Raw genomic sequence first — 25920 nt, forward strand, 5'->3', positions numbered from 1 at the left:
CGAGACACCGCGAAGAGCGGAGGAGAAGGAGGTAGCAGCGTGCTGGCGGCGGTGAAGCGCGCGGGCAGCGCGGCGGACGGGCGCGGGCGGAGCGGCGTGGGCGGGGCAGGAGCTGTCAGGCCCCCGGCGGCCTCTCCCTCATTCGACCTCGGTGAAGATGGCGGCGGCGGTGCGGGCCATCGGCAGCCTCAGCCGCCTTCCGGCCGCCGCCAGGGCCGGCCCGACGCGGCACACCCCGCCCGCGGTAAGCGGGGGGACGGCGGGGAGCGGGAGAGGCTGGCGTGCGGTGTCCCCGCGTGAGGGGAGCGCTGAGGGGTGGGGGCCCTGACGGGCAGGGGGACACTGAGGCAAGGGTGTCACCGACGGGGCAGTGAAGGGTCGGGGGAACACTGAGCGTTAGGGGAGCACTGAGGGAGCGAGGACTGGGGTGGGACGAGGTCCACGGAGAAGTAATTTCGGGGGGGACGGTGAGGAGGCACTAAGAGGTGAAGGCGGGGGGACAGTGAGGGTGCGAGGGGCAGGGCGGAGCTGACGGGGCACTGAGGGGTCGGGGAGGGGGCACTGAGAGGTGGGGAAACACCGACAGGGCGGTAAGTGGGCGAGGACTGGGGTGGCATTGAGGGGATGAGGAGCAGGTTTCGCAAAGAGGGGCTCTCGGTGCTGTGGCAGGGGGTGGGGGGTGTCCCGGAGGGCTCCTCAGGTGCTGTGACCGTGGGGACTGGGAGCAGTGGGGTGTTCCCAGGGAAGGGTCTGTGGGGACCGGTACTGGGACCGGGGGATCCTCGGGGGAGCTGTGGGGTGGGAGGTGTCCCCGCGTGTGTCTGTGCCCCATGCGGGGGGTTTGTCCCCATGGCCTGTGAGTCACCCAGGGGGATCCCTGGCCGGTCCCCAACATCCCCCCCCAGGGTTTCCCCAGTGCAGGGTCTGGCCCCCCATGTCCTGGAGCCTCTGCGGGGGGTGTGCCCCCATGGGGGACATTCTGCCGTGCCAGTCCTTGCACAAGGACACGCTGTGGGAATCTCTGTGCAGCTTTGGGAGGTCCCTGTGACCTGGCATTGAGGGGGGGACACACCCTCCAGTCAGGATGATCCCTGCACATGAGCTGATCCACAGGGAGAGAGTGTCCTTGTGCCCTGACACATGTGCCTGTCTGCAGTGCCCTGTGTGCCTGCTTGGAAAGGAGAGGGTGTCCCCATGTCCTTGGGTGTCTGTGGCTGCCCTGCAGGCACGAAGATGTATCCATGGGAAGGGGTATCCCAGTGTTCCCACCTGGGTGGGGAGGGTGTGCCCAGGCCTGTCAGTGACTCCAGGTGCTCCATGATCTCTCGGCTGAGAGAATTGGGATTGTTCAGCCTGGAGAAGAGGAGGCTCTGGGGAGAACTTGGAGCCCCTTCCAGTGCCTAAAGGGGCTCCAGGAGAGCTGGAGAGGGACTGGGAAGAAGGGCCTGAAGGGTCAGGAGCCAGGGAATGGCTTCCCAGTGCCAGAGGGCAGGGCTGGATGGGATATTGGGAAGGAATTGTTCCCTGGGAGGGTGGGCAGGCCCTGGCACAGGGTGCCCAGAGCAGCTGGGGCTGCCTCTGGATCCCTGGCAGTGCCCAAGGCCAGGCTGGACATTGGGGCTGGGAGCAGCCTGGGACAGTGGGAAGTGTCCCTGCCCATGGCAGGGGTGGCACTGGATGGGCTTTGAGGTCCCTTCCCACTTACACCATCCTAGGATTCAATGATTCCATGATTTTGTGTGGGGCATCTCCCCTGCCAGTGCAGGCAGGGCTGGGGCTCTCTCCTGCCTGTTCACAGTGCTCGCTTGGTGCTTCCTGGCTACCAAGGCAAGGAGTCCCCAGGAGCTCTGGGAAGCACTAGAAACCTTGTACTTGAGCACTTTGAAGGGCCTCAGAGTCTGGTATTGATGTTGACCCAAAATCCAGCTGCATTTCATTTAAACCCAAACCTGGGCTCGGCAGTGCTGCGTTCAGAGCTGGACTTGATGCTCTTAGAGGTCTTTTCCAACATGAGCAGTTCCATGCTCCTGGGATCACACCTGTGTTACGTGCAGCCTTGCAGCAGGTTTGTACGTGACAGGGCGGTGCAGTCACTAATGAGGAGACTTGTGGCAACTCCAGGGAGTTCTCAGGCTCTTGCTGTTGGAATTCTTGTTCTGACTGGTAAAACTCTTCACAACAAACAGCCCCGGAGCTGCTCCGAGGACGCTGTCACTGTTCATAACTAATTAATACCCTTGTTCTGCCTTGCAAAGTGTTTGGGAAGTGGATGCAAAGCTCCCCAGGGCAGCCCAGAGGCAGGGAGCAGACAGGAGCCAGGTGAGCTCCGGGGCTGGCTGTACCTGCTGGGCCGTGTCCGTGTGCCGGCAGGTTCCTGCAGTGGATTGGGAAGCTCAGTTTGCCAGGAGTTTCCCATCTCACGGGTCACAGCTCCGTGCTCAGCTCACAGGGACAGCTCAGGTGGCCTGAGCTTCATCCCATCCATCCTGCTGGGGCTTGGGACTGGAAAAAGGCTTTTCCCTGAGTCATCAACCATGGAGGCCGTTCCCAGTTCAAGTAGCATGCCGTGTCCAGGTGAGTGGAAGGATGGGAAGGGGCTGGGCAGGGAAGCAGCCGAGGCAGTAACAGGGAGAAGAGAAAGTGGGAAGGAGCAGGCTGGGCTGTGGGATGGGGTGTTGTCCATTCTCTGATGCATCCAAGTCCTTGGCAAAGTCCTGAGAGCACCTGAACTGTCGGTGTCCTGGTGTTGGACAGTCTGAGCTGAAAGTGAATGGATGAGTGAGACTGGAATCGATTTTCAAGGCTTTAGCTCTGGAATGAATGGTAGGACGTGGTGGAAGCGTGCAGCTGGGCTGCTGCTTCCTGCAGCATTTTGGAGGATTTTTCTGGCTCCGGTCTTGGCACGTTCCCGTTGCAGTGCTGAAGGGATCAACGCCTAAAGCAGATGTGCAGGGACCGGGACCGAGGAGCTGCTTTTGTTTCGTGGCAAAACGTGTTTTCCACAAATATTCTGGATTTAAAACAAACCACTGTCAGGCTACAGAAACCTCACTCCTGTGTTAACCCAGCTGTTACACTGCTAACAGCACCTCTCCCAAAAGAGCTTACATTCAAATGGAGTGAGATTTGCCCAGTCATGCCCCTGATTTATTCTTTTCCTACTTCATCTCTTCTGTTTTGTGAGAATGGAAAGGCAGAGTGGAATTCAAGGCTGAACATTTTAATGGAAGGAATCTGCTTGGGAACTGATATGGAAAAGGAAAGGCATGTAAAGAGCAAAAAACATGGAATCCCAGACTGGTTTGGCTGGGAGGGATCTTAAAGCTCATCTTGTTCCACACCCTTGCCATGGGCAGGGACACCTTCCACTATCCCAGCTTGCTCCAAGGATTGAATGAATGAATTCAGGGAAGTTGTTCAGCCCTTGCCTTCTCTTTAAAGAGGCTTTGTGGCTTTTACTGGGTTAAAATACTGCTGTTAAACGTGCATGGTGTTCTGCTGGGCAGCACCTCTCACCAGAGGAATTGTTGTCAGCCCACACTTGGTTTGTGGGAATTGAATGTTGGTGCTTATTTTCAGGAGTACCTGACTTGAGCACACAAAAAGTTTAGGGCAATTATTGTTGGATGCAGCAATCACATGTGAGTGTTAAATATTGCTGAGGAGCTTTGGAGCGGGAACCAGTTCACTCTTTGTTTATAAAATGCTGCTGTGGGCACATGACACACTCATGCACCCCAGACCTGTTTGCTGGGACAGGCTGATGTTGAATTTCCATCCCCATCACACCGCATATCCTGGGCTCAGGAATGGGAGCAAAGGCCAGTCCTTACTGCCAGCACCCCGGACAAGGTGGAAATGAGGCCAAAGTGCAGCAGGGCCTCAGCCCTGAGCTCGTGTCACGGGGCTGTGGCAGGGGGGGACACCTGTTGGGGAGGCACAGTTTGCAGTTTACTCTCCTGGTATTGGACTATTCTCCCTTCTTGCTGCTGGGAATGGGAATGTTTCATTCCTAAAAGTTCTATCAGTGTTGAGCAGAACCTTCCCGTGGCTAATTGGCTGTGTGCCAGCTGGTAGATACATGTGGAGTAACACATGTGTATTTACTGGAATTCAGACTGAAAGCAGCTTTGGCAGGGATTCAGCCTGGATCTGAGTTAGGGGATCCTCAGGGTCAAGGGCAAGGTTGCTTGAATGGAGCTGGGATTCATTCATGTGCTGAGAGATCATGGGGCCAAACACAATTTCTGAGCAGAAAGAGGAGATTTACAAGTCAGAAACTTGCGGGCAGAACTTGTTCATCCCGTGGTCTGAGTTTGCTGAGGGCTCTGGAACAAGACACATTCATGTGCTTTGTATGTCATTAGCAGAGATGGATCCAAGAGCTGGAGAGGGACCCTGGACAAGGGCCTGGGGGGACAGGACAAGGTGGAATGGCTTCCCACTGCCAGATGGGATATTGGGAAGGAATTCTTGGCTGTGAGGGTGGGGACACCCTGGGCTCTGGTTGCCCAGAGCAGCTGGGGCTGCCCCTGGATCCCTGGCAGTGCCCAAGGCCAGGCTGGACATTGGGGCTGGGAGCAGCCTGGGACAGTGGGAGGTGTCCCTGCCCATGGCAGGGGTGGCACTGGATGGGCTTTGAGGTCCCTTCCCACCCAAACCAATCTGTGTTTCTGAGTATTTTGTTGATAGATAGAGGCAAGAATAAATATTTTGTGAGCCCTTTGTGGCCCTACAGTTGTGCCCACTGAGAAGTGTGTGGCCCCATTTGCTGGCACCAGCACGTGTTTTTACAGAAATATCCTGGACAGCTGTGTTTGCTTTGCAGGGAAATCACCTTGAAGCTCCCCGAAGTGCAGGAAGGTCCCTGGTTTAGCATGTGAAGAGGTTGGAATGAGGATAATAAAGGCAAACCTCCCTGTGCCACCTGCTCCATCCCTTGTCAGCTGGTTGGGAAGAAGGATCTCATTTTTGCTGCTCTCAGTTGGGCACTGCTGGCACTGCAGGGGTGTGGTCTGTGCTGGGAAGGTCACTGCAGTGGTGTGACCGCTGGACTCTGGTGGGGGCACAGGTCAGGCCGTGAGGGGAGGGACTGGCTCGTGCCCAGGGTTTTCCAAAAGCTGCCCTTGGCAGGCGAGGGGAGCTGGGAGAGAGTTGGGCTGAGGCTGCTGAGAATTCCTTTAACACCTGTAACATCTTTTCCTTAGGTTATGCCTGCCGTAACATCTCCACCTCCAGTGCCCTCCAGAGTAAGTGTGAAGCCTTTCTATAAATCCCTTTTTTCCTTGAAATCCCTGGAGCAGGAGCTGACCCCACCCTGGTGTTTGTTTGCAGACAGAACCCACGTCAGCTGTGATATCAAAGGGGATGTTGCTGTCGTGCGCTTCAACACACCAAATTCCAAGGTATTGAAAATTCCCACTTAAGGCTCAGAACTTTTCTAACCTGCAGCCTTACAAAGTTGGGAGCAAAGGAGAAATAGGAAAAGGAGATCTTGGGATTTTAATGAGACATCTGGAGATGCCTCTTGGAGTACTTTGGGTGTGCTAAACTAATTTTTCTCTCTCCCAGGCACTTATTAAGGTCTTATTAAGTTCCAAATCTTAAAGAAATCTTAAAAAGATTCTAAATCTTATTAAATTCTTGGATTAAAAGTGGTTAAAGAGTGCGTCCATACTTCAGTGCTTAGGAATCCATAAATGCTTCCGATTCTGTTATCATGAATACAATATAAATAGAGCTCATTTTCATTTTTTAGGTCAATACAGCTGCAGTTGCTCAGGTATCAGGAGGCAGAAACTCTGTAAATGACATCTCAGGAATGCATCTAAAAATGCACTTTGGGGTCTCTTAACCAGTGGTGAATTTCAGATGTCATCTCACAGACGGACATGCTCTCTACGAAGCTATGGTAGAGCTTGCAGTAAAACACTGGTTTTTAAAGCTAAGCAGCTGAGCTGCTCTGATACTGTATGAGATATAAAGATTGAACTAGTAGTGCTATGAAAAATCTTGTACTAATTGTAGCAGACCAGAAGGGTTTTTCTATATACTCCTTCCTTTTGAGGAGCAGCAGCAGTCTCAGGTTTGAAATACCCTATTTTCCGTGAGGATTTTGGTGGTACCTGAAGAACCCAGGCTGGATTTGTCCTGCTTGTTGCAGCCTTTCAGTAAAGCTGGAGGGATGTTGTCAGCCTGGTCTGGGGAACGTGTCTCTGCTCATTGCAGGGGGTTGCATGAGATGACCTTGAAAAGTCCCTTCCATCCCAAACCATTCTGTGATTCTATGATTATGTAGAAAAAAAACCATTTACAAGCTCATAAAGTCAGTGTTTGGGGCCACAAACCCACCGGTGGGGAGGTTAAGGAAGAACTTCCCAACTAAAGATGACCTGCTGCAGGGTTTTATCCTGGAGTGGGTTTTGTGCTAGGATGAGGCTGAAGTAACTTGCAGCAGAGCTGAGCTCCAGCTGAGCTCCTGCTGACGGTGCTGCTTTGCTCCCAGGTGAACACCCTGTCCAAGCAGCTGAGTGCAGAGTTCACCGACGTCATGAATGAGATCTGGGCCAACGAGGCTGTGAGGAGCGCCGTGCTCATCTCCTCCAAGCCAGGCTCTTTCATTGCTGGAGCAGATCTCAAGTAAGCACAGGGGCCTCAGGAGCTGGTGGAGCTGTCCCTGAAATCCAGCAGCTTGTCCCTGACATCTCCCCAGGGTGAGGCACGGGCTGGGAGGGAAATCCACGTGCTCAGGATGCCAAAGCTGCTGGAATGAATTGAGGACCTCGGCAAAGGGGGATGTGGCAAGTCCTCAAACCCGTCCTGGCTGTGGCACTTGGTCACTCCTTCCTGTGTGCTGGGGTGCAGCCAAGGAAACCCATCCTGGCTCTGGGCTGGGCATTGTCCTTCTGTCTGGGGTACAATGAGAGTGGATAATTCACATGCAGGACTCGTTTAAGCTGGGTTGGAGTGCCTGGCAGCCTTCCAGCCTGGCCCCTCGCTTGGGCAGGGTTTGGCACTCTGCCCTGTGTGGAGCAGCCTCCCAGGCTCCCTGGGTAACATTTCCAGGGTGTGCAATGATCCTGTGGGTGCCCACTGGCACCTGGAATGCCATTGGCTCCTACTGCTGACACTGACAGAACAGAATAGTTGCTTAAAGACATTAAAAGCCAGAAAGCTCTGAAGAAAGGAGGTAAATTACAAATAGACCCTCCAAAACCGTGTTACTTTTTTGGCTGGCCTTGTCCAGGGACAGAGACTCGCTCCCTGTGCAGGAGGGAAGGAGGTGAGCAGAGCAAAGGCCAGGCTGTGGTTAAGAGGTGTCTCCTGGCCTCAGCACCTCCAGCCTCCCAAATTGCTCCTGCCTGGCACAGGCTGCGAGCCTCCAGGAGAATAATTGGCACAGGGAGCCTCTAATTGGCAGTGTGGCATCAGAGCACTGGCCATCTGCTCCTCTTAAGATTGATCCTGGGCTCTTTCCTCTACCCTTCCTGGCAAGTGCTTTGAGGCTTCCTGTGACCCCTCTTCCTCTCCCAAAGGCTTCCACAGCCCTGGCACAAGGGAATCCCATTCAGTGCCTCAGGCACAGCCCTGTCGGCGTGCAGGGCCTGACCCTGCTGGGTTTGGTCTCCTTGTGTTGTCTGATCCAAAACTGGGGCCTGATCAGCTCTTGCCTGCCTGTCAGGCACTGGAGTTTGTGGGGAAAAAAGGGACAAACTCGTCAAAACCTCTCATTTTCCTGCTGTTTTGTCAGTGCTTTTCCCCTCCTGATCCACCTCTCTCTTCTCCTCAGCATGCTTGAAGCCTGCAAGACTGCTCAGGAAGTGACTCAGCTCTCTCAGGATGGACAGAAGATGCTGGAAAAGATTGAGCACTCTCCAAAGCCCATCGTGGCTGCCATCAGTGGCAGCTGCCTGGGAGGAGGGCTGGAGGTACTGGGCAATCCTGGGGCTCACAGCAGGAGTGGGAGCTGACGCTGCTGGTTCTCTGATTATCCAAATGATGCCGGCAGGACTGGTACTGTGAGAGGGGTTTGGGAGCTGACGAGGGCTCATTACATCATGTAAATGAGTTTGTGGCAAGTTAATGGCTTGGTTGTGCTTCAGGGCTGTGCCACGTGAGTTCTGCTGCTGCTGTGGAAAGAGAGCAAATCAAATCTGAACCTCTGTGAGCCAGGCTAATATTTAGATGAGTGTCCCAGGGAAAACTGGCTGTTTCCAGCAGGCATTGGAGCTGCATCAATGCTGCTGGCAGGGTTCAGCCTGGAAATTGCTGCTTTTCAGATGAAGTGAGTTTTGTATCCCAGCAACTTCCATTCTTTATAGGGCTGCTGTGAGAGGGGTGAGTGTGGGGACCTGGCCAGGCTCCACCCTGCCAGCAACTCCTCTCCAGCACCTTGGCTGGATCTTCTGCCTTGTAACCTCCATCTAGGAGTTTGTAAACTGCAAGGCTCTGCTAATTCCTGGAGCAGAGTTGTTACTAAAGCAGTGTGATCTTGGGATGGCGTCTCTTCAGTTTGTACTGATTTCTCAAGCAGTCACAGCTTTTTACACCCACTGTGTTGACTCATCTGGACTTGGTAGTCCAGGGATAAACCAGGACTCATGGCTGATCCATAGATGGGACTGTGCTCTTGGTGTGATGAATTAATTAAGCCCTTGATGGTCTAGGTGAGATTTAAAATCAGCTTGGGAGTTTGATGTTCATCTCATACCTGCTTGCTGTCATCCACCAGGAGAAGCCATCAGTGAGCACAGAGGGAATTTGGGCAGTTGGGTTGAGGAATTGGGGCAGGGTCATGAGGAAAGCTGAGGCAGTGTGTGGGAGAGAGCTGTGTCATGGATGCCCAGTTCTCCTGTGGTCTTTCATAGGGAATCTTTTCCTTGTCTCTTCCTTTTTTTAAGGTTGCCATTGCCTGTCACTACAGAGTAGCAACAAAGGACAAGAAAACAGTCCTGGGAACACCTGAAGTGTTGCTGGGTCTCCTGCCCGGAGCAGGGGGTACTCAGAGGCTGCCAAAGATGGTGAGTAAGAGGACTACTTGAGTCTATAGCCCCTTCTGCCTGGCAAGCTCCCACTCTGGAATCCTCTTTCTGCCCTTCCAGGTGGGACTTCCTGCTGCCTTTGATATGATGCTGACTGGGAGGAACATCCGTGCGGACAGAGCCAAGAAGATGGGGCTGGTTGACCAGCTGGTGGAACCACTAGGTCAGACACGGTGTCTCTCAGTTCCTTGATGTGCTGCTGCCTGTCAGGGAACCTCTCCCCTCGCCAAAATGTGTGGAGAGGTTTTGTCCTGCTCTGCAGGGGAATCCCTGTTCCCACCTTACAAGCACAGGGACCTTGAAATGTGAGGCTGCTGCAGAAGCTGAGTGAACAGGAGAGGTCAGCATGGAGGGCAGGCCTGCTGGCTCTCCTTAAGCTAATTATCCAGATAAGAGCCCACGTTCCTCATTTATCATGTCAGAGGACAGATTGCAGCCCCTAATGGAAGGACAATAGATGACTGATGTCTGTGTTTCTGCAGCCTGCAGATGGTAATCCCTGACGGGAGCTGGAGCAGGCAGCCTCCGTGGCTTAGGCACTTGGAATTGCCAGCTGGCTGTCAGCTGGGTGGAGAAATTCCCTGCAAACTTCAGGATTCCAAGTGCTGAGGAGGCTGCTGGATAATGTATTGCTCCCAAAGTTCTTTCACTAGGGCAGCTTTCTTGGAAGGTGACTAAACACAGGAGTTTGAGGACTAAATCCCCCAGAGCCTCCTGAGAGGTGTGGTCAGCCCCACCCAGGAGTTGGAAGGGAAGCCACGGCTCCGGCTGGCACTGCCACGGAGTTGGAGGGTGCTGAGCGTGGTTTCCCCAGGCAGAGCATGGCCAGAGCACACTGGTGATGGTGAAGAAAATAAAATGAACAAAAAGGTGCTGCTGCCCACCCTGAGCAGTGCCAGGGAAGCCCTGGTGTCTGTGCTGGCCCACAGGCCAGTGCTGGATCACTGAATGGCCAGGGTTGGAAGGGACCTTGAAGCCCATCCAGTCCCACACCTCCCACTGTCCCAGGCTGCTCCCAGCCCCAATGTCCAGCCTGGCCTTGGGCACTGCCAGGGATCCAAGGGCAGCCCCAGCTGCTCTGGGCACCCTGTGCCAGGGCCTGCCCACCCTCCCAGGGAACAATTCCTTCCCAATATCCCATCCAGCCCTGCCCTCTGGCACTGGGAAGCCATTCCCTGTGTCCTGTCCCTCCAGCCCTTGTCCCCAGTCCCTCTCCATCTTTCCTGTCAGCTCCTCCAGGCACTGGAAGGCTGCAATTAAATCTCCCCAGAGCCTTCTCTTCTCTGGGCTGAGCAATCCCGATTCTCTCAGCCTTTCCTCACGGTAGAACTGTTCCTCTGATCCCTTTGGTGCCTCCTCTGGACTGGCTCCAGCAGCTCCACATCTTTCTGCTGCTGGTCCCAGGGCTGGAGGCAGCCTGGATAAACTTTCCCACTTGATACTTGCTTAGAAGTGAATTGGTTTTTAAGAGCCAGCAGATGTGGCTTTTTATTAACCCAAGTTGCTGAAAGGAAGCGTGAGCTTTGTGAGGAGCTGCTGGGAATCCTGGCTCAGCCCAGAGAAGCACATAGGAGGAACACAGAAACACAAATGATATGCAAACATTGGATGTATTCCTTGTTACCCAAACAGCAGCCAGTGCCAGGAGGGCTCCTGTTCACTCTGTGTCTGGGGAAAGCAGCTCTACCTGGGGTGATGCTTTAACTGATGACAGAAAGCTTGGAAGGAGACAGACACCATCAATCAGGAGGCAATTTCAGGGCATGCAATCAGTTCTCCTTCAGCAAGGAGCTGTGCAGCATTCCCTGGATCCAGCTGTGGCATGTGCCATTTGTAAAAGAAAGCAAATGGGAGAGGACAGCTCAGAGCTCCCGGGTTAGGGCACAACAAAACACTGGGAATTAACTGCAGGTAAAGTAAACCCACATATGTGGGGTCAGCCACTTGGTGGGAATGGTTCTCACAGCTCAGACTTTAAATGAACAGCAGTTTTCTTCAGATGGAGTATCAGAATCCAGCACTTGTTAATGCATCCAGGCTGCTGGAAACAGGAAATCAGGGATTGACATCTTAGAGCACATCAGGCCATAAAGCTGAAGGTCTCAGCCTTGAATGGTGAGAAGAGAATTTGGAAGCTGGTGAAGTCTGAGCTCTCAACTCCCAAATGCTCTCAGATTTCCAGTGAATTCTCTAAAACCCACTTAGCATTGCTGAAATGGAGATTATGCAGCAGCTCTGAGCTGTGTTTTGTCTGCTGCCTGTAAAATCAACTTGTTTTGTTTGGCCTGTTTTTCCTTGGACTGGCTCTGACATTCTGCCAGGGCAGGAGGGAAACTTCCACAGGGAGCTTCCCTGAGCTGTCAGTGTTTGTGCTGCTTTATCTCCTCCTTGCTGATAGACTCCCCCAGCAGGGAGCAGCTTCTGGGGTCTGCTGGGTGAAAACCCTCAAGGTGTTACACAGAGAGGAGTGAAACAAAGGGGCCACAGAGATGCTTCAGGGGCTGGAGCCCCTCTGCTCTGGAGCCAGGCTGGGAGAGCTGGGGGTGCTCACCTGGAGAAGAGAAGGATCCAGGGAGAGCTCCGAGCCCCTTGCAGGGCCTGAAGGGGCTCCAGGAGAGCTGGAGAGGGACTGGGGACAAGGGCTGGAGGGACAGGACACAGGGAATGGCTTCCCAGTGCCAGAGGGCAGGGATGGATGGGATATTGGGAAGGAATTGTTCCCTGGGAGGGTGGGCAGGCCCTGGCACAGGGTGCCCAGAGCAGCTGGGGCTGCCCCTGGATCCCTGGCAGTGCCCAAGGCCAGGCTGGACATTGGGGCTGGGAGCAGCCTGGGACAGTGGGAGGTGTCCCTGCCCATGGCAGGGGGAGGATTATATGACCCTTAACATTCCCTTCCCAACCAAAAAATTCTGTGATTAAAACCTTAAAACTGAGGACTTCAGCCTTTTGTGGAGGAGGAGGAGAGTAGTGGGAGCTGAAACAGGAGGGAGTTTCTGATTTTGGATTTTATCTGTGTCTGTGGGGTGTTTCCTTAGCTCTGAGGACTCTGCAGCATCTGGGTGTGTTTGGAGCAGTTGGTATGAAGGTGAATGTCCCTGCCCAGCTGCAGGGACACAGGGTTGTCATCTCACTGGGTTTGTTCAGCCCAAGGTTGCATTTAGCTCCAGGGTCTACATGGTGGCCCTGTGCAGCTTCACAGGCACTGCTCTGTCATTAATGACTCAGTTTGTCTCTGGCAGCATCTCACAGCTGCCTCCTGTGCTGTGTCCTCCTGTCCTGATGATACAATTGTCTGGAAATGAGGAGGATTCCTGTGCTTGGAAATTGTGCAACCCACCCTCAGAGGCTGCTAAAACTGGTTTTGTGGTGGCTTACTTCATTGTGGGACAGCTTTAATTTGGGCCAGGTGTCACAGGTGTCGCAGTAGCTAAGGCAAGTGAGAGGTTTCCTGCACTGGGTGCAAAGGTTGGGGTTGGTTGGACATTGGCTCCAGTACAGGTGATTTGCAGGGATTCAGCACTCCCGAAATGCTGTCTGTGTGTTTAACAGCTCAGCACTGGCACGGTGTGGTGGGGCACACTTGTTCCACAGAGGAGAGGAGAGGTGCAGCAAGAGGGAGGGGAGGCAGAACACCTCAGTTCCCTCGGGATTCTGGGTGCCTGCAATTATGGCAAGTGGAAGGTTTGAGGAATAAAGGGCACAAGTGGCAAAAAGATGGTCAGGAGCTGAAGGCACCTCCAGAGTGGTCATGGAACCTCTGTCCTTGGAAGTGTCCAGAGGCTGGCAGAAGGTCCCTGAGCAACCTGATGTGATTGCAGAGCTGGATGTAACTTGGCCCTGCTCCCACAGGGAGCTGGCATTCCAGCATAATTGTGCACAATGCCCTCTGTATAAGTCCTGTGGGGCCTTCATGTGGTCCTGCTGAGCCTTTCCACCATTGCTCATAACCAAGAGAAGCCAAACAGGAGCGGGAGCAGTTCAAAGGCCCGTCATGTTGTGTCTGGTCCTGGTTTCCCTGCGTCCTCAACCCCCGGGGATAACTTGTGCTGTGTTCTCTGCTCTCCCCAGGGCCAGGAGTGAAGACTCCAGAAGCAAGAACAATTGAGTACCTGGAGGAGGTGGCCATTGGTTTTGCCAGGGGACTGGCCAACAAGACTGTGTCTGCCAAGAGATCCAGAGGGCTCATGCAGAGTAAGTCAGCATGGAGAAATCCCAAGGGACAGCAGTGAGTGTAATCCAGCTTGGCTTCTCCAGGATGTCTTCGTGCTCCTACTCAATTCCATTTCAAAACCTCGTTATTTCATGTTGGAATCATCTCTTGAGCAGCGTGGGGTGGTAGAGGAAACATTGCTCTGCAGATCTGGGCTTTAGCAGAGCTGGACATGGTGGCTCCTGAGGTTGCTGGAAGGGAGCCAGGCATCAAGGAGTGAGAGGGAGCAGGTGCCTCCAGGGACTGTCCATCTGCAAAGTTTTTGTGGCAAGTTCTGTACCAAGCTCGTGAACTCAGGTGGGAAGAGGCACAAGGGGCTGCTCGGTGCTGATCCTGGATAGCACAGCCCAGAAATGGGGACATCTCTGGGAATTCTGCTTCCCGGGGCTCAGTCTGTCACCAGTTGTGTTAGGAGGACACTTCAGCCCTCAGTGAGACTCATCCATGGAATAATCCACGGGAAACCTCTGAGCAGCCCCTGCTGCCTGTGCCTGGGTTTCAGGTGCACGTTTCTAGTGCAGATATTCACTTTTGTAGTGCCTTACCTTTGCAGCCCATCCTGGCACTGTGCTGACCCCTCTTTTGTCCCATCTTGCAGGGCTAACAGACTATGCCATGGCTCTTCCCTTCATGAGGCAGCAAGTTTACAAGACAGTGGAGAGCAAAGTTCAAAAGCAAACCAAAGGACTCTACCCTGCTCCTCTGAAGATCATCGAGGTAACCCCCCTGGGAGGTGGGAGGAACTGCAGGCAGGTGGATCTGCGGGATCATGTGGGACAGGCAGAGGGAAGGTGATCCTTCCTCTGAGTCAAGCCAGCATCCTGATCCTCACAGAGATCAGTCCTGAGGAGTGCTGGCTGTGGGGTAGAATTCAGAATGACTGCCCAAAATATGATCACCAGTTTATGGGTACTAGTACCAGTGAGGGGTAGAGCAGGAATCCCAACTGAGGGAAGGTTTAGCTAGAATATTTTGTCCATGAAACTTTCAGCTGCTCTTTTCCCAGGTTTTCTGTACAGTCTTTGAAGAGTTCGGGGGACCTGTTCGACACCATAAAAATAGAAATTGCTTTAATTTTCATAGCACTAACTACATAATACTTCATTAGTCCCCTGTGTTACACAGACATCCTGTTACAGATGCTCTGTGATGAATCTTCGTTTTGAAATGACTTTTCACTATTGTTGTTGCCAAGACTTCTTTAAAACCTGTGAAGGATTCAGAGAGCAGTGACATTACAGGAGCACAGTTCCTAAAACCACAAGGGATGGCTAAAAATGAACCTGCTGGTAAACTCCTCGCCTGTCCTGTGCTAGAAGGACAGGGTGACACAGCTCTGCTAAGAGCAGCAGGGACAGGACTCAGGGAGCCTGAAATGTGCCTTGAAAGTTGGGGAGGGGTCGCTGGAGACAGCAGGGAATCCTGTTAAAGTGTGTGTTTGCAGCATGACTGAGCCGTGGTGTCTTTACTGCTTTTGGATTAGGTCGTAAAAACTGGTCTGGATCAGGGGAATGATGCTGGATACCTCATTGAATCCCAGGTAAGGAGAGGAGATCCTGGCAGGGATCAGGTAATGGTGTGGTGAGGGGATCTGTGTTTAACCACGCAGAGGGTTCATCACAGGCTGCTGCTCATCTCATTCCAGCCCCTGCCATGGGCAGGCCACCTTCCCCTATCCCTGGTTGCTCCAAGCCCTGTCCAGCCTGGCCTTGGGCACTGCCAGGGATGGGGAGCCTCAACTCAAACCACTCACAGGCAGGGCCAGTGTGGGTGATTGATGCTGCTCCTCCTTGATGGGGGAGCAGAGCTGAAGTTCCACACCCCCTCTAGGAGCTGGCTGTAGGTGTTTCATCTCACTCATCTGACCATGCTGTCACATGAGCCTCATGTCCTAAACACCATCTAGTCCTGCTTGAGCTTTGCTGGGACACAGGGAAAACTGGAGTAGAGTTTAACTGAGGGTGTAGGACAGACTGTGGTGGGCAGGTCCAGGGCTGGAGCAGGCAGGTGTCCTCCCCAGCAGCTTGTGTGTGACCCGTTTATTCCACACACACACAGAATCTTTGTTTTCCTCAGCCATCCTCATCCCTCCATTTCTCTGCCATAATAAACAACCTATCCCTATTTATTTTTTCCTCACTGGTCCTGTTTTTGCCACAATTGTGCTCAAATTTGTTATTTCTGGTGCCACAGAGGTAATGGTGTCTGTGCACAGAGTCACAGGTGAGGTTACCTGGGCACTGCCAGCTCTGCAAGATTGAGTCTCCAGCAGTCCCACGTTCCCATCCGATTATCTCTGTGTTTGGGTCATCCCCAAGGTCATTGCCCCTTAAATGCTGGTGAAATCCATCCATCTCCCACTTCCCTGACGTGCTTTGTAACTCCTTTTGTTCCCTTCTGGTGCCAAGGCCTGCTCTGAGCTGTAGCTGTCACCTTACCAGTGCCCTCCTGGCTGTGCCCCATCCCTGCTGGTTGTGCATTCCACCCACATTTGGTCTGGTGCTGGATAAAAGCCATGGGATACTTTGTTCCTTACAGCAAAGAATGAATGGGATTTTTTCTGAGAGCAGCAGCAGCAGCAGGATGGAGATCTTCCCAGAACCCCTGAAGAATAATAAGTGTCAGTGTCATGGCTTTTTTACTGCCTCCTCTCTCCCGCAGGACAGGAGTTTGCAGATTCTCTTCTAGGCTTTGTTTTGGATATTTTAACTCGCAGGGCAGTGGTGAAGGAAGGTACAGCCTGCTCCAAACCACATTCCCTACTTTTCCTTGGCAGACTTGGCTCAGTCAACCTTTGTTTTGTGTGTGCTTGTGCTTTGTGTTCCTCAGAACATTTGTGCTGAGGGCTGGGAGGTTATGCAGGCCTTCGATTTTGTTACCTGTGATGCTCTGAAAATAGGATCAGGCTGCTGCTGTCAGAGAGAACAGACCTGTTTGTAAAGGTCAAAGCCTGAGGACAGGGTCCTTCCTCCTGGATCTCTGGGGACAGTGGCCCCAATTAGTGTGGGATGCATGGGGGTAGGAAGCGTCTCATCTCAGGGAAATCCAGTCCTGTCACTGAGGAACTGAAATCATCAAATCCCAGAATGGTTTGGGTGGGAAGGGACCTCAAATCCCATCCAGTGCCACCCCTGCCATGGGCAGGGACACTTCCCACTGTCCCAGGCTGCTCCCAGCCCCAGTGTCCAGCCTGGCCTTGGGCACTGCCAGGGATCCAGGGGCAGCCCCAGCTGCTCTGGGCACCCTGTGCCAGGGCCTGCCCACCCTGCCAGGGAACAATTCCTTCCCAATATCCCATCCAGTCCTGCCCTCTGGCACTGGGAAGCCATTCCCTGTGTCCTGTCCCTCCATCCTTGTCCCCAGTCCCTCTCCAGCTCTCCTGGAGCCCCTTCAGGCCCTGCAAGGGGCTCTGAGCTCTCCCTGGATCCTTCTCTTCTCCAGGTGAGCACCCCCAGCTCTCCCAGCCTGGCTGCAGAGCAGAGGGGCTCCAGCCCTGGGAGCAGCTCCGGGGCCTCCTCTGGGCTCTCTGCAGCAGCTCCACGTCCTTCTGCTTTTGGGGAGGAGGAGGTGGTGCAGGGTGGGCTGTGCTGAGCCCAGAAGGTGCCTCTCCTCAGAGGTGACCTGGGCCCTTGTCCCTTTTCCATCCAGGTTGCTCACCTGTGCAATCACACAGTGCCTGTCTCTCCCCTTGCCATGTTTTTGATGTGCTGGCACTGAGGCAGCTGTTTAATGCCAAACTCTGCTTCTCTCTTCCCTTTCCTCCAGAGCTTTGGCCAACTTGCAGTGACCAAGGAATCCAAGGCACTGATGGGGCTCTACCACGGGCAGGTGCACTGCAAGAAGAACAAGTTTGGGACACCTCAGAAAGAGGTCAAGTAAGTGCCAGTGTGGGATGGCTGAAGGAGCAGTTGGAGGACCTCTGAAAGGCTCCTGGGACTCAGTGGGCTGGAGAGCTGTGTATCAGAGCAGATGTTTCCAGCCTCCAGAGGCTGACCCGCTGCAGTTTGGAAGCCTCAGTCCTGTGTGGCCTCACTCTCAAGTGGTGCCTGGGTGGATGGCAGGAGCTGTGTGGGTCTGGCAGCAGCGATGGGAATTCTGCCATGTCCAGCTTTGAATGTGTCCCCTTGGTCCTTCCCTGCAGGACTCTGGCTGTGCTGGGAGCAGGGCTCATGGGAGCCGGGATCGCCCAGGTTTCCGTGGATAAGGGCATCAAGACCATTCTGAAGGACACAGCACAGAAGGGCCTGGACAGAGGCCAGCAGCAGGTCTACAAGGGGTATGTGAGTTATGGGGGATTTGCTCTGGTGACATTGGGCTGCCTTTAGTCACAGTTCTCCTCTGCTGTCAGCACCAGGAACTCCTGACACTGCTGTTCTGCTGGAGGAGCCATTGGATGTCACAGAAAAGTTTTATTTTAATGTTGTCCCCTGCAGTGTGCTGGCATGTTGCTGTAGGATAGGCCCAGTGGCTCAGCCTTAGCTCCTTAGGTAGGCAGAGACCTCAGTTTGGGTATTAGATTCAGCAGTAACTTCTAGAGCTAAGGAAAGAGCAATTCTGGCTACCTAAAGGCCCATGTCAGGGGAGGCATTCCAGAGTTTTCTTCCTGGGTTTCTTCCATGTTCTCCTGGCTCTGCAGTAATAGTGCTCAGCTGTGTATCATCAGGAATGTCAGTGACTGACCTTCAGCTGAGCCACGGGAGCAGGACTCCCCTGTCTCCACATGGAAGGAGGGGTCAGAACACAGAGTGACAGTCCTGCAGAGTTGGAGATGGAGTTTTGGGTGCCAGCTGTGGGAGAGGGACAGGAGGGATTCCTGTGGTGCACCTCCAGCAGCCTGACTGGTCCACTCAGGAGCAGTGACAGAGCTGTCCCTCCCTAGGCTGAATGGCAAGGTGAAGAAGAAGAGCCTGACATCGTTTGAGAGGGACTCCATCCTCAGCAACCTGATGGGCCAGCTGGACTACAAGGGCTTTGAGAAGGCAGACATGGTCATCGAGGCCGTGTTCGAGGACATCAACGTCAAACACAAAGTGCTGAAGGAGGTGGAGGCCGTGAGTATCAGTCCAGAGCAGCCCCTGGGTGGCAGAGGGTCCTGGGCTGTGCTGCTGGGTTTGTCCCCTCGCCTTTGTGCTGCAGTCGGGTTCTTGGTACAAATCACTTACATCAGGACATGGGTGAGCATCAGGGGCAGCCTTTCTGTTTGCTGGGGACATTCCCTGGTCAGTAAGGAGCTGGTAGCTGAATGGAACAGTTCTGACATTCCAATTCCTGGGGGTGCTCCAAAAAAAGCTTCCGTTTGTCTGAGGACGTTGATGTGACAGTGGTGTCCTCTGCTATCTCCACACCTCGCAGTCCTTCACCTGCTGTCCCTCTGTTCCGTTCAAGGGCACACTGGGGGAACGGGGTGCTCCCTGCAGTGTCTCCTGTGGCTGCAGAGGCCTGGCAGAAACATGGAAGCTCTGGGGCTGATATTGCAGACCTGGGGATAGTTCAGGGCAAGTCAGAGCTGGCTGACTTGAACTACTGCTTTCCAGTTAGTGTCTAATGAGCAAACCCAGTTTGCCTCATTTGCCAGGGTTCCCTGGTGTTGATCTCCCAGGGCCCAGATCCAGCTCTGGAGCCTGTGTGCTGACACAGCCCCTTCCACCCCTCCCAGGTGATCCCTGCTCACTGTGTCCTGTCCCTTGTCCCCCTCCCAGGTGATCCCTGCTCACTGTATCTTCGCCAGTAACACCTCTGCCCTCCCCATCAGCCAGATCGCTGCTGCCAGCAAGAGGCCTGAGAAGGTGAGTGAGTCCTCAGGGCCACGTGCCCTGTGCAGAGCTGTCCATGGTGAGGTGTCTTTGCTTTAGGGACCTTCTGCTCCCTCCTCAGGACATGGCACAGCTCATCCTCTGCTCCCAGTGCAAGCTTTGAGCAAAGAGCTCGTGATCTTGGGGCAGGTGGGAAGGAGGTGGAGGTGGATTCACCCCGAGGGTGATGTTGGTGTGGCAGGTCAGCACACATCAGAAGGTGTTGGTGCACGTGGGGGCAGAGAAGCTGTGGAAGGTTGGAGCCAGGTGGAGCTCGGGCTCTGCTCCCAGGGAACAGGGACAGGATGAGAAGAAATGGCCTCAAGCTGTGCCAGGGCAGGTTCAGGTTGGACATCAGGAGGAATTTCTCCATGGAAAGGGAGCTCAGGCCTTGGCAGGGGCTGCCCAGGGAGGTTTGGAGTCCCCATCCCTGGAGGTGTCCCAGGAAGGGCTGCAGGTGGCACTCAGTGCTCTGAGCTGGGGACAAGGTGGGCATCAGGCACAGGTTGGACTCTTGCAGGGCTTTTCCAGCCTCAGTGCATCCGAGCAGGAGCACTGATCCCTACAGCCCTGAGGCAGCAGCAGACTGCCCTGCCAGGGGTACCTGTGGTGCCTGTGAGCATGAGGTGACCTGCTGGAGGTTCCTGTCACCCTGCTGAGCCTCTTCCTCATTTGCTGTGAGACCTCTGTTGCATCCAAATTGCCAACTGAGCCTCATTTGTTCATCCTTGCAAATAACATCCTCTTGCTGTTTAAATTGCCTGTGCAATGGCTCTTATGGGGAAACTCATAGGAAGTCAGTTAACTAATTAGAGCATTTTCTTTAATTAGTTTTGCAGCCTGCAACTCAGCAAGGTGCCCCTGACTTACGCAGGGCTTGGTGCCAAGTGTGGCTGCCAGGAGGCATGAAGGTGACAGGCTGATGGCATGGTCACATTCAGAAAGTGAGGCACACAGCCGGATAATCTCCACTTAAACGCTGTTCCCGGGGGAAGGCTGCACTTCCCTCTGTAATGAGCTTCTGGATAGAAGCCTTCTCATCCTTAAATTCACTTCCTCACCAAAAACATTCACAGGCAGCATGCAGGGACTCCCTGAGGGCTGCTCCAGTCTGAGCCCAGCAGATGCAGCAGCTGGGTGGGGCTGCCCTGCCAGCTCAGGTGCCCCTCCAAGTCCTACTGTGCCCATCATTTCCCTGAGGATGAGCTCAGCTGGGATTCCCAGGCAGATTTGGCTGCCAGACTATGAAGTGGTCCTGTAAAAATTGTATCTTAATCCTCAAAGGCAGGAGCTCCTGGGCTTGTGCTGTGTCCTTGGGAAAACCAAGGAGAGAAGGCAATGGGAGAGCATTCCTGTCACAGAGGGATACAGAGCGTGGTCAGGGCCCTGCAGCCCATGCTGGCCTTCCCTCTGCACTCGACTTGCCCAGCTGATTCCTCTGGGAGCCAGAATCCATCTGAACCCAGCTCTTCCCTCTGCCAGGTGATAGGGATGCACTACTTCTCCCCTGTTGACAAGATGCAGCTGCTGGAAATCATCACCACAGACAAAACCTCCCAGGACACAGCGGCTTCTGCTGTTGCTGTTGGCCTCAAACAGGGCAAAGTTGTCATCGTGGTGAAGGTGAGGGGACACTACACACAGCAGGGGCTGGGTCATACAGAGCTTGTACACTGAGCGGGGGTGAAACATGGCTGTGCACACACTGGCATTGGCTGCTCCTCTGAGAAGTGAAAAGGGAGGTCAGAAAGGGGCAAGTGTGCAGATGATCCTCACATGTCCCTCAGAGCAGCCATGGAAAGCCACCAGGAACAGGTGCAGGGCCAGTACGAGGAGCTGGCACTCCTGCCCCACATGGCTTCCAGGGCATCCCAGACAGAGCAGTCTGGACAGGACTGTCACCACCTCAGCTCCCTGGCAGGCTGCAAGGACAGAGTCAGTGAGCAGGAACCCTCCTCTGTCTGGGTTAAATCTTGGGGGAGAGGGGCAGGAATACATAGAAAAGTGGATTTAAATTGGATATTAGGGAGAAATTCTTCCCTGGGAGGGTGGAGAGGCCCTGGCACAGGTTGCCCAGAGAAGCCATGGCTGCCCCATTCCTGAAATTGTCCAAGGCCAGGCTGGATGGGGCTTGGAGCAACCTGGGACAGTGGAAAGTGTCCCTGTCTTTTCCCTGATTCCTGAGGTTGCCAGCAATGCTGAGCACATCTCCTGTAGTGCTGGAAAAACTGGTTGTTAAAAAGTGCTCTGAGCAGCTCCAAAGGCCAGTGGGGACACGGTGCTGCTCCCCTGAGCCTCGTCCCCAGCTCAGCTGCCTCCCTGAAGGGCAGTTTGCAGCTCATCTGTTGCTTCCTGACTTTGTGGGGAGCAGCAGAGGTAGAACAACTGGCTTATGCCCTTTCCCTCTCCAGTCTGTTGGGCTTGGTGAAGCAGCAGCCTGCTCCAGACCTGCAGACACTAGTTCAGATAAAAACACTGGGATGGGAACTTCCAGGGACTAAGTTCATGGAAGCCTGCAAACACCACTGAGCTCTACGGGGGAAAAAACCCCAAACCAATTCTAGCAGTCAGTACTATAGTGTTGGAGATGGGGTTTGGGGTGTCTGAACTGCAGCCTGGGCTGTGAACCACAGTTCTGGTGCTGCCAAGAACTCCCTGCTGCACTCTCTTCCCCAGGATGGGCCTGGATTCTACACCACCAGGTGCCTGGGGCCGATGCTGTCCGAGGTGGTCCGAGTTCTCCAGGTGAGTGTCCGTCAGCTACTGAGCATCCCCCAATAGTCATGGGAATTGCTTCTTGCTTGGCCAGAGCTGGGGTCAGCCTGGGTGTGGGCAGGAGGGGATGTGGGTCACCAGCCCTGGGTCTTGTGGTCATCCCCAGCCTGCTCTTGGCTCCTCTTTGCAGTCAGTTAATGGGGCTGGGCTCTCTGTGCCACCCTGGCTTTCCAGGACCTCATCCCGAGATCCCATCGCTTCCCCTCCTATCCTGCAGGAGGGCATTGACCCGAAGAAAGTGGATGCCATCTCCACGGCCTTCGGCTTCCCCGTGGGAGCGGCCACGCTGATCGACGAGGTGGGCGTGGACGTGGCCACACACGTGGCCGAGGACCTGGGCAAGGCCTTTGGCGAGCGCTTCGGAGGGGGCAGCATCGACCTCTTCAAGCTCATGGTGCAGAAAGGCTTCTTAGGTGAGCTGCTAAGCTGTTCCCAAGCTAAAGGGTGTCCCCTCTGCTCCAGGGAGAGCACCAGCATCCGTCAGCCTCTCCTGCCCAAGGTGAAAGCAGGGGGAGAGCAGCCCTGGGAATGGGGCAGGAATCCCTCCCCAGAAGCAGTGGTGGTGTTTGTCCTTTGGACCTAGAGAAGGCATTAGGGCCTGGCACAGTGGCAGCATCTTGCCAAGGGGTCAGGTGGAGCTGAGTCCCTTCCCTCTGCTCCAGGAGCAGGAACAGCAGTCACAAAACAAGATCCAAGGTGTCGGGAGGAAACAGGACACGTGGCGGGAGATTACTTGTCTGCTTTGATCCTTGCAGGTCGCAAGGCAGGGAAGGGATTCTATGTCTACCAGGAGGGAGTGAAGAACAGGAGTGTGAATTCTGGCATGGACGAGATCTTGGAAAAGTTCAAGATCCCAGCGAATCCTGACGTGTGAGTACCTGTGTGTGACTGTGAGTACCTGTGTGTGATGCTGCAAGAGCCGGAGCTCCTCTGCCAGGGAGCCAGGCTGGGAGAGCTGGGGGTGTTCACCTGGAGACAAAGAGGCTCCAGGGAAACCTTAGGCCAGGGCCTAAAAGGGCTCCAGGTGAGCTGGAGAGGGACTTGGGACTTGGGATGGGCTTTGAGGTCCTTTCCCACCCAAACCATCCGTGATTCCATGATTATCCATGTCCGCAGCACTCGAGTGCCTTTGCCCAGCTCAGGTGAGCAGAGTCCTGGGTTACCCTGGTGAGACTGGGGGGTCTCTTGTGGAGAAGGACACAGGGAATGGCTTCCCAGTGCCAGAGGGCAGGGATGGATGGGATATTGGGAAGGAATTGTTCCCTGGGAGGGCAGTGAGGGCCTGGCACAGGGTGCCCAGAGCAGCTGTGGCTGCTCCATCCTGGCAGTGTCCAAGGCCAGGCTGGACGGGGCTTGCAGTACCCCGGGACAGTGGGAGGTGTCCCTGCCCTTGGCAGGGGGTGGAGCTGGATGGGCTCTAAGGTCCCTTACCAGCCCAGATGGGTTTGTGATTCCATGACATTGCTGAACGCAGAGGCTGATCAAGCCCTTTTATTCCAAATCCATCTGGACACAATCCTGAGTGCCATGCTCCAGGAAACCCTGCTTGAGCACAGAGGTTGGACTAGAGGAGCCCCAGTGGTCCCCTCCAAACTCAACCATTCCATAATTCTTAGTGCCTGCTTCAGGAAATGTCACAGAGCTTAGCCCTGATCCTCATGTGGATTGGGACACTCCCAGGGAGGCCGTTCCCACCCCTGGCTTGGCTCTGTGTCCCACCTGTGCTGGCTTCAAGTGCTGTCCCAGGGCTGGGGCATTCCCTGCCCAGGTGGGAATGGCCATTCCCTCACAGCCTCTCTCCTGCAGCTGCTCCGACGAGGACATCCAGATGCGCCTGGTGACACGGTTTGTGAACGAGGCAGCCATGTGCCTGCAGGAGGGGATCCTCAGCAACCCCGTGGAGGGGGACATCGGTGCTGTGTTCGGCCTGGGCTTCCCGCCCTGCCTGGGAGGTGAGTGCTCTGGGCTGTGCTTTGGGCTCCAAAGCTCCCTGTGGGCTCTAGCCATGTGGCAAGGCAGGAGTGAAGGCCAGGTTTGAGCTGCAGCCTGAGGAAATGGCCTCAAGCTACATCGGGGAAGGTGTAGGTGAGATACTGGGAACAGTTCCTTTATGGAAAGGGCTGTCCAACCCTGGCACAGCTGTGCAGAGCAGTGGTGGACTCCCCATGCTTGGAGGGATTTAAATCCCTGTGAATGTGGCACTTGGGGACAGGGGTTAGTGGTAGTCTCAGTAGTGCTGGGGAATGTTTGGATTTGGTGGTCTCAAAGGGCATTTCCACCCTAAATTCCATGATTCTGATGCTGTCTCTTGCCACTGCTGCTGGAGTTCGCCAAGGGCTCTTGGACCCAAGGAGTTGCTTCTGCCACATGCCTGGTGCTTTCCCTCCTTGAGCCAAGTTCAGACTGAGGGAGCAGCCCCAAGGGACTTCTTAACAAGGACCTGGAGGGAAAGGACACAGGGAATGGCTTCCCATGGTTAGGATATTGGGAAGGAATTGTTCCCTGGGAGGGTGGGCAGGCCCTGGCACAGGGTGCCCAGAGCAGCTGGGGCTGCCCCTGGATCCCTGGCAGTGCCCAAGGCCACGTTGGACACTGGGGCTTGGAGCCACGTGGGACAGTGGGAGGTGTCCCTGCCATGGCACTGGAATGGGCTTTGAGGTCCCTTCCCACCCAAACCATCCATGATTCCATGATTATCCATGTCCCAGCCTGTCCCCAGCACTCAAGTGCCTCTGCCCAGCTCAGGTGAGCGGGGAGCAGAGTCCTGGTACCCTGATGAGAGACTGGGGGGTCTCTTGTGGGGAACGATGAATTGGACAAAGCCGTTGTTTCTGGATGTTGGGATCCCTCCAGGCACCTTGGTGGTTCTCCCTTCCCTGTCAGCGCTGTGTCCCTGTCCCTGCAGGTCCCTTCAGGTTCGCGGACTCCTACGGCGCGCGGCAGCTCGTGGACAAACTGCGCAAGTACGAGGCCGTGTACGGCAGCCAGTTCACACCGTGCCAGCTCCTGCTGGACCACGCCAACAGCCCCAGCAAGAAATTCCACCAGTGAGGTGGCCTGGTGACACCCCGACAGCTCCTCCAGCCGGGCCCCAGCTCCCCGCAACACCCCATTCTTCGTAGGTTAATCTCCAAAGCTCCCGGGGGAGGAAGGGAAGGGAAGAAGGAAGGAAGGAAGGAGGGGGGCAGCAGGTTGCCTCATGGCTTGTAGTCATTTCAAGTGCCTTATCAGCCACTGTGTGTTGGGCACATCCGTCCCGTGCCAGCCTGGGCCTGGGGTCCGTGCTGGGGGAGGGAATTCCTGCTGCCTCTGCCTCCGTGCCGTGGCCTCCAGAGCTCCCAGTCTGGCCAGTAGCATCCAGCAACATGGCTGGAGCCGAGGCCTTGCCTTTCCATAAACATCCACCAAAATAAAGCCCCGTCTCCTGGGTTTGGACTCCTGCTTCTCCTCCCATCTCCCTGAGGGAACGGCTCAAGTCGGGATTGACTGGTTCAGGCACTGCCCTGGGGTCCTGTCCATGTGGGCTGGGACCCATGGAGGGGCAGGATAGCAGCAGCAGGACAAAGCACTGTCACCTCTGCCATCACGCAGGGGCTGTGAGGAGCCTCTGCCATCACGCAGGGGCTGTGAGGAGCCTCTGCCATCACGCAGGGGCTGTGAGGAGCCTCCAGCTCCCTCTGCCGCGGGTGATCCTGGCAGGAGATCCTGGCAGATGGGCGCGCCTGTAATTGCGGATCGAGCAGCCAAAGGCCAGAAGGGCCCCCTGTGGGGAGAGCTCAAGTTAAACTAAAAGGCTTTAAATCTCCGGGCACCTGTCACAGGCCTAGCTCCCCCTCCCTGGCTTCCTTTCCAGCTTCCAGCCATTTTCCTGCGCCCTGGCAGGCCTTGGGCCAGGAGCTGAACAGTGCTGCTCTTCATGTCACCTCTCCCTGTCTTTCAAAGCTCCCAGACTGAAAACTGGGCCAAGACATCATCTCCTCTGCCTCTGCTGAGTGCTGGGGGAGGTACGGGGCTGGGACCCAGCCTTCGGCCCTCCTGGGGCGTTCAGCATTCCCGCCACCTGCCCCTGCTCTGGGAGCAGGGCCTGGGCTGCTGCTGCGTG

The 25920-nt window shown here is 55.0% G+C and overlaps 1 protein-coding gene across 2 annotated transcripts; it reads left to right on the top strand.

The window, feature by feature from the left end:
• The first annotated feature begins 157 nt into the window (after positions 1-157).
• On the top strand, positions 158-25253 carry HADHA (hydroxyacyl-CoA dehydrogenase trifunctional multienzyme complex subunit alpha). 2 transcript variants are annotated; one of them, XM_039568439.1, is made up of 21 exons: positions 158-244; position 353; positions 5208-5249; positions 5335-5405; positions 6506-6639; positions 7790-7928; positions 8901-9020; positions 9102-9204; positions 13110-13232; positions 13850-13968; positions 14735-14791; positions 17017-17126; positions 17393-17527; positions 18131-18302; positions 18951-19037; positions 20526-20666; positions 21720-21788; positions 22036-22231; positions 22574-22688; positions 23625-23770; positions 24724-25253. In XM_039568439.1, the coding sequence occupies exons 1-21, from the start codon at positions 158-160 to the stop codon at positions 24867-24869; spliced, it is 2313 nt and encodes a 770-aa protein (XP_039424373.1). In that variant the 3' UTR covers positions 24870-25253. The 2 variants fall into 2 exon arrangements, with proteins under 2 accessions (XP_039424373.1, XP_010388129.1); XM_010389827.4 differs by lacking the exons at positions 158-244; position 353 and adding an exon at positions 2398-2574.
• Positions 25254-25920: the final 667 nt, after the last annotated feature.

This window comes from Corvus cornix, chromosome 3 (assembly GCF_000738735.6).
Source record: "Corvus cornix cornix isolate S_Up_H32 chromosome 3, ASM73873v5, whole genome shotgun sequence".
Taxonomy (NCBI): Eukaryota; Metazoa; Chordata; class Aves; order Passeriformes; family Corvidae; genus Corvus; species Corvus cornix.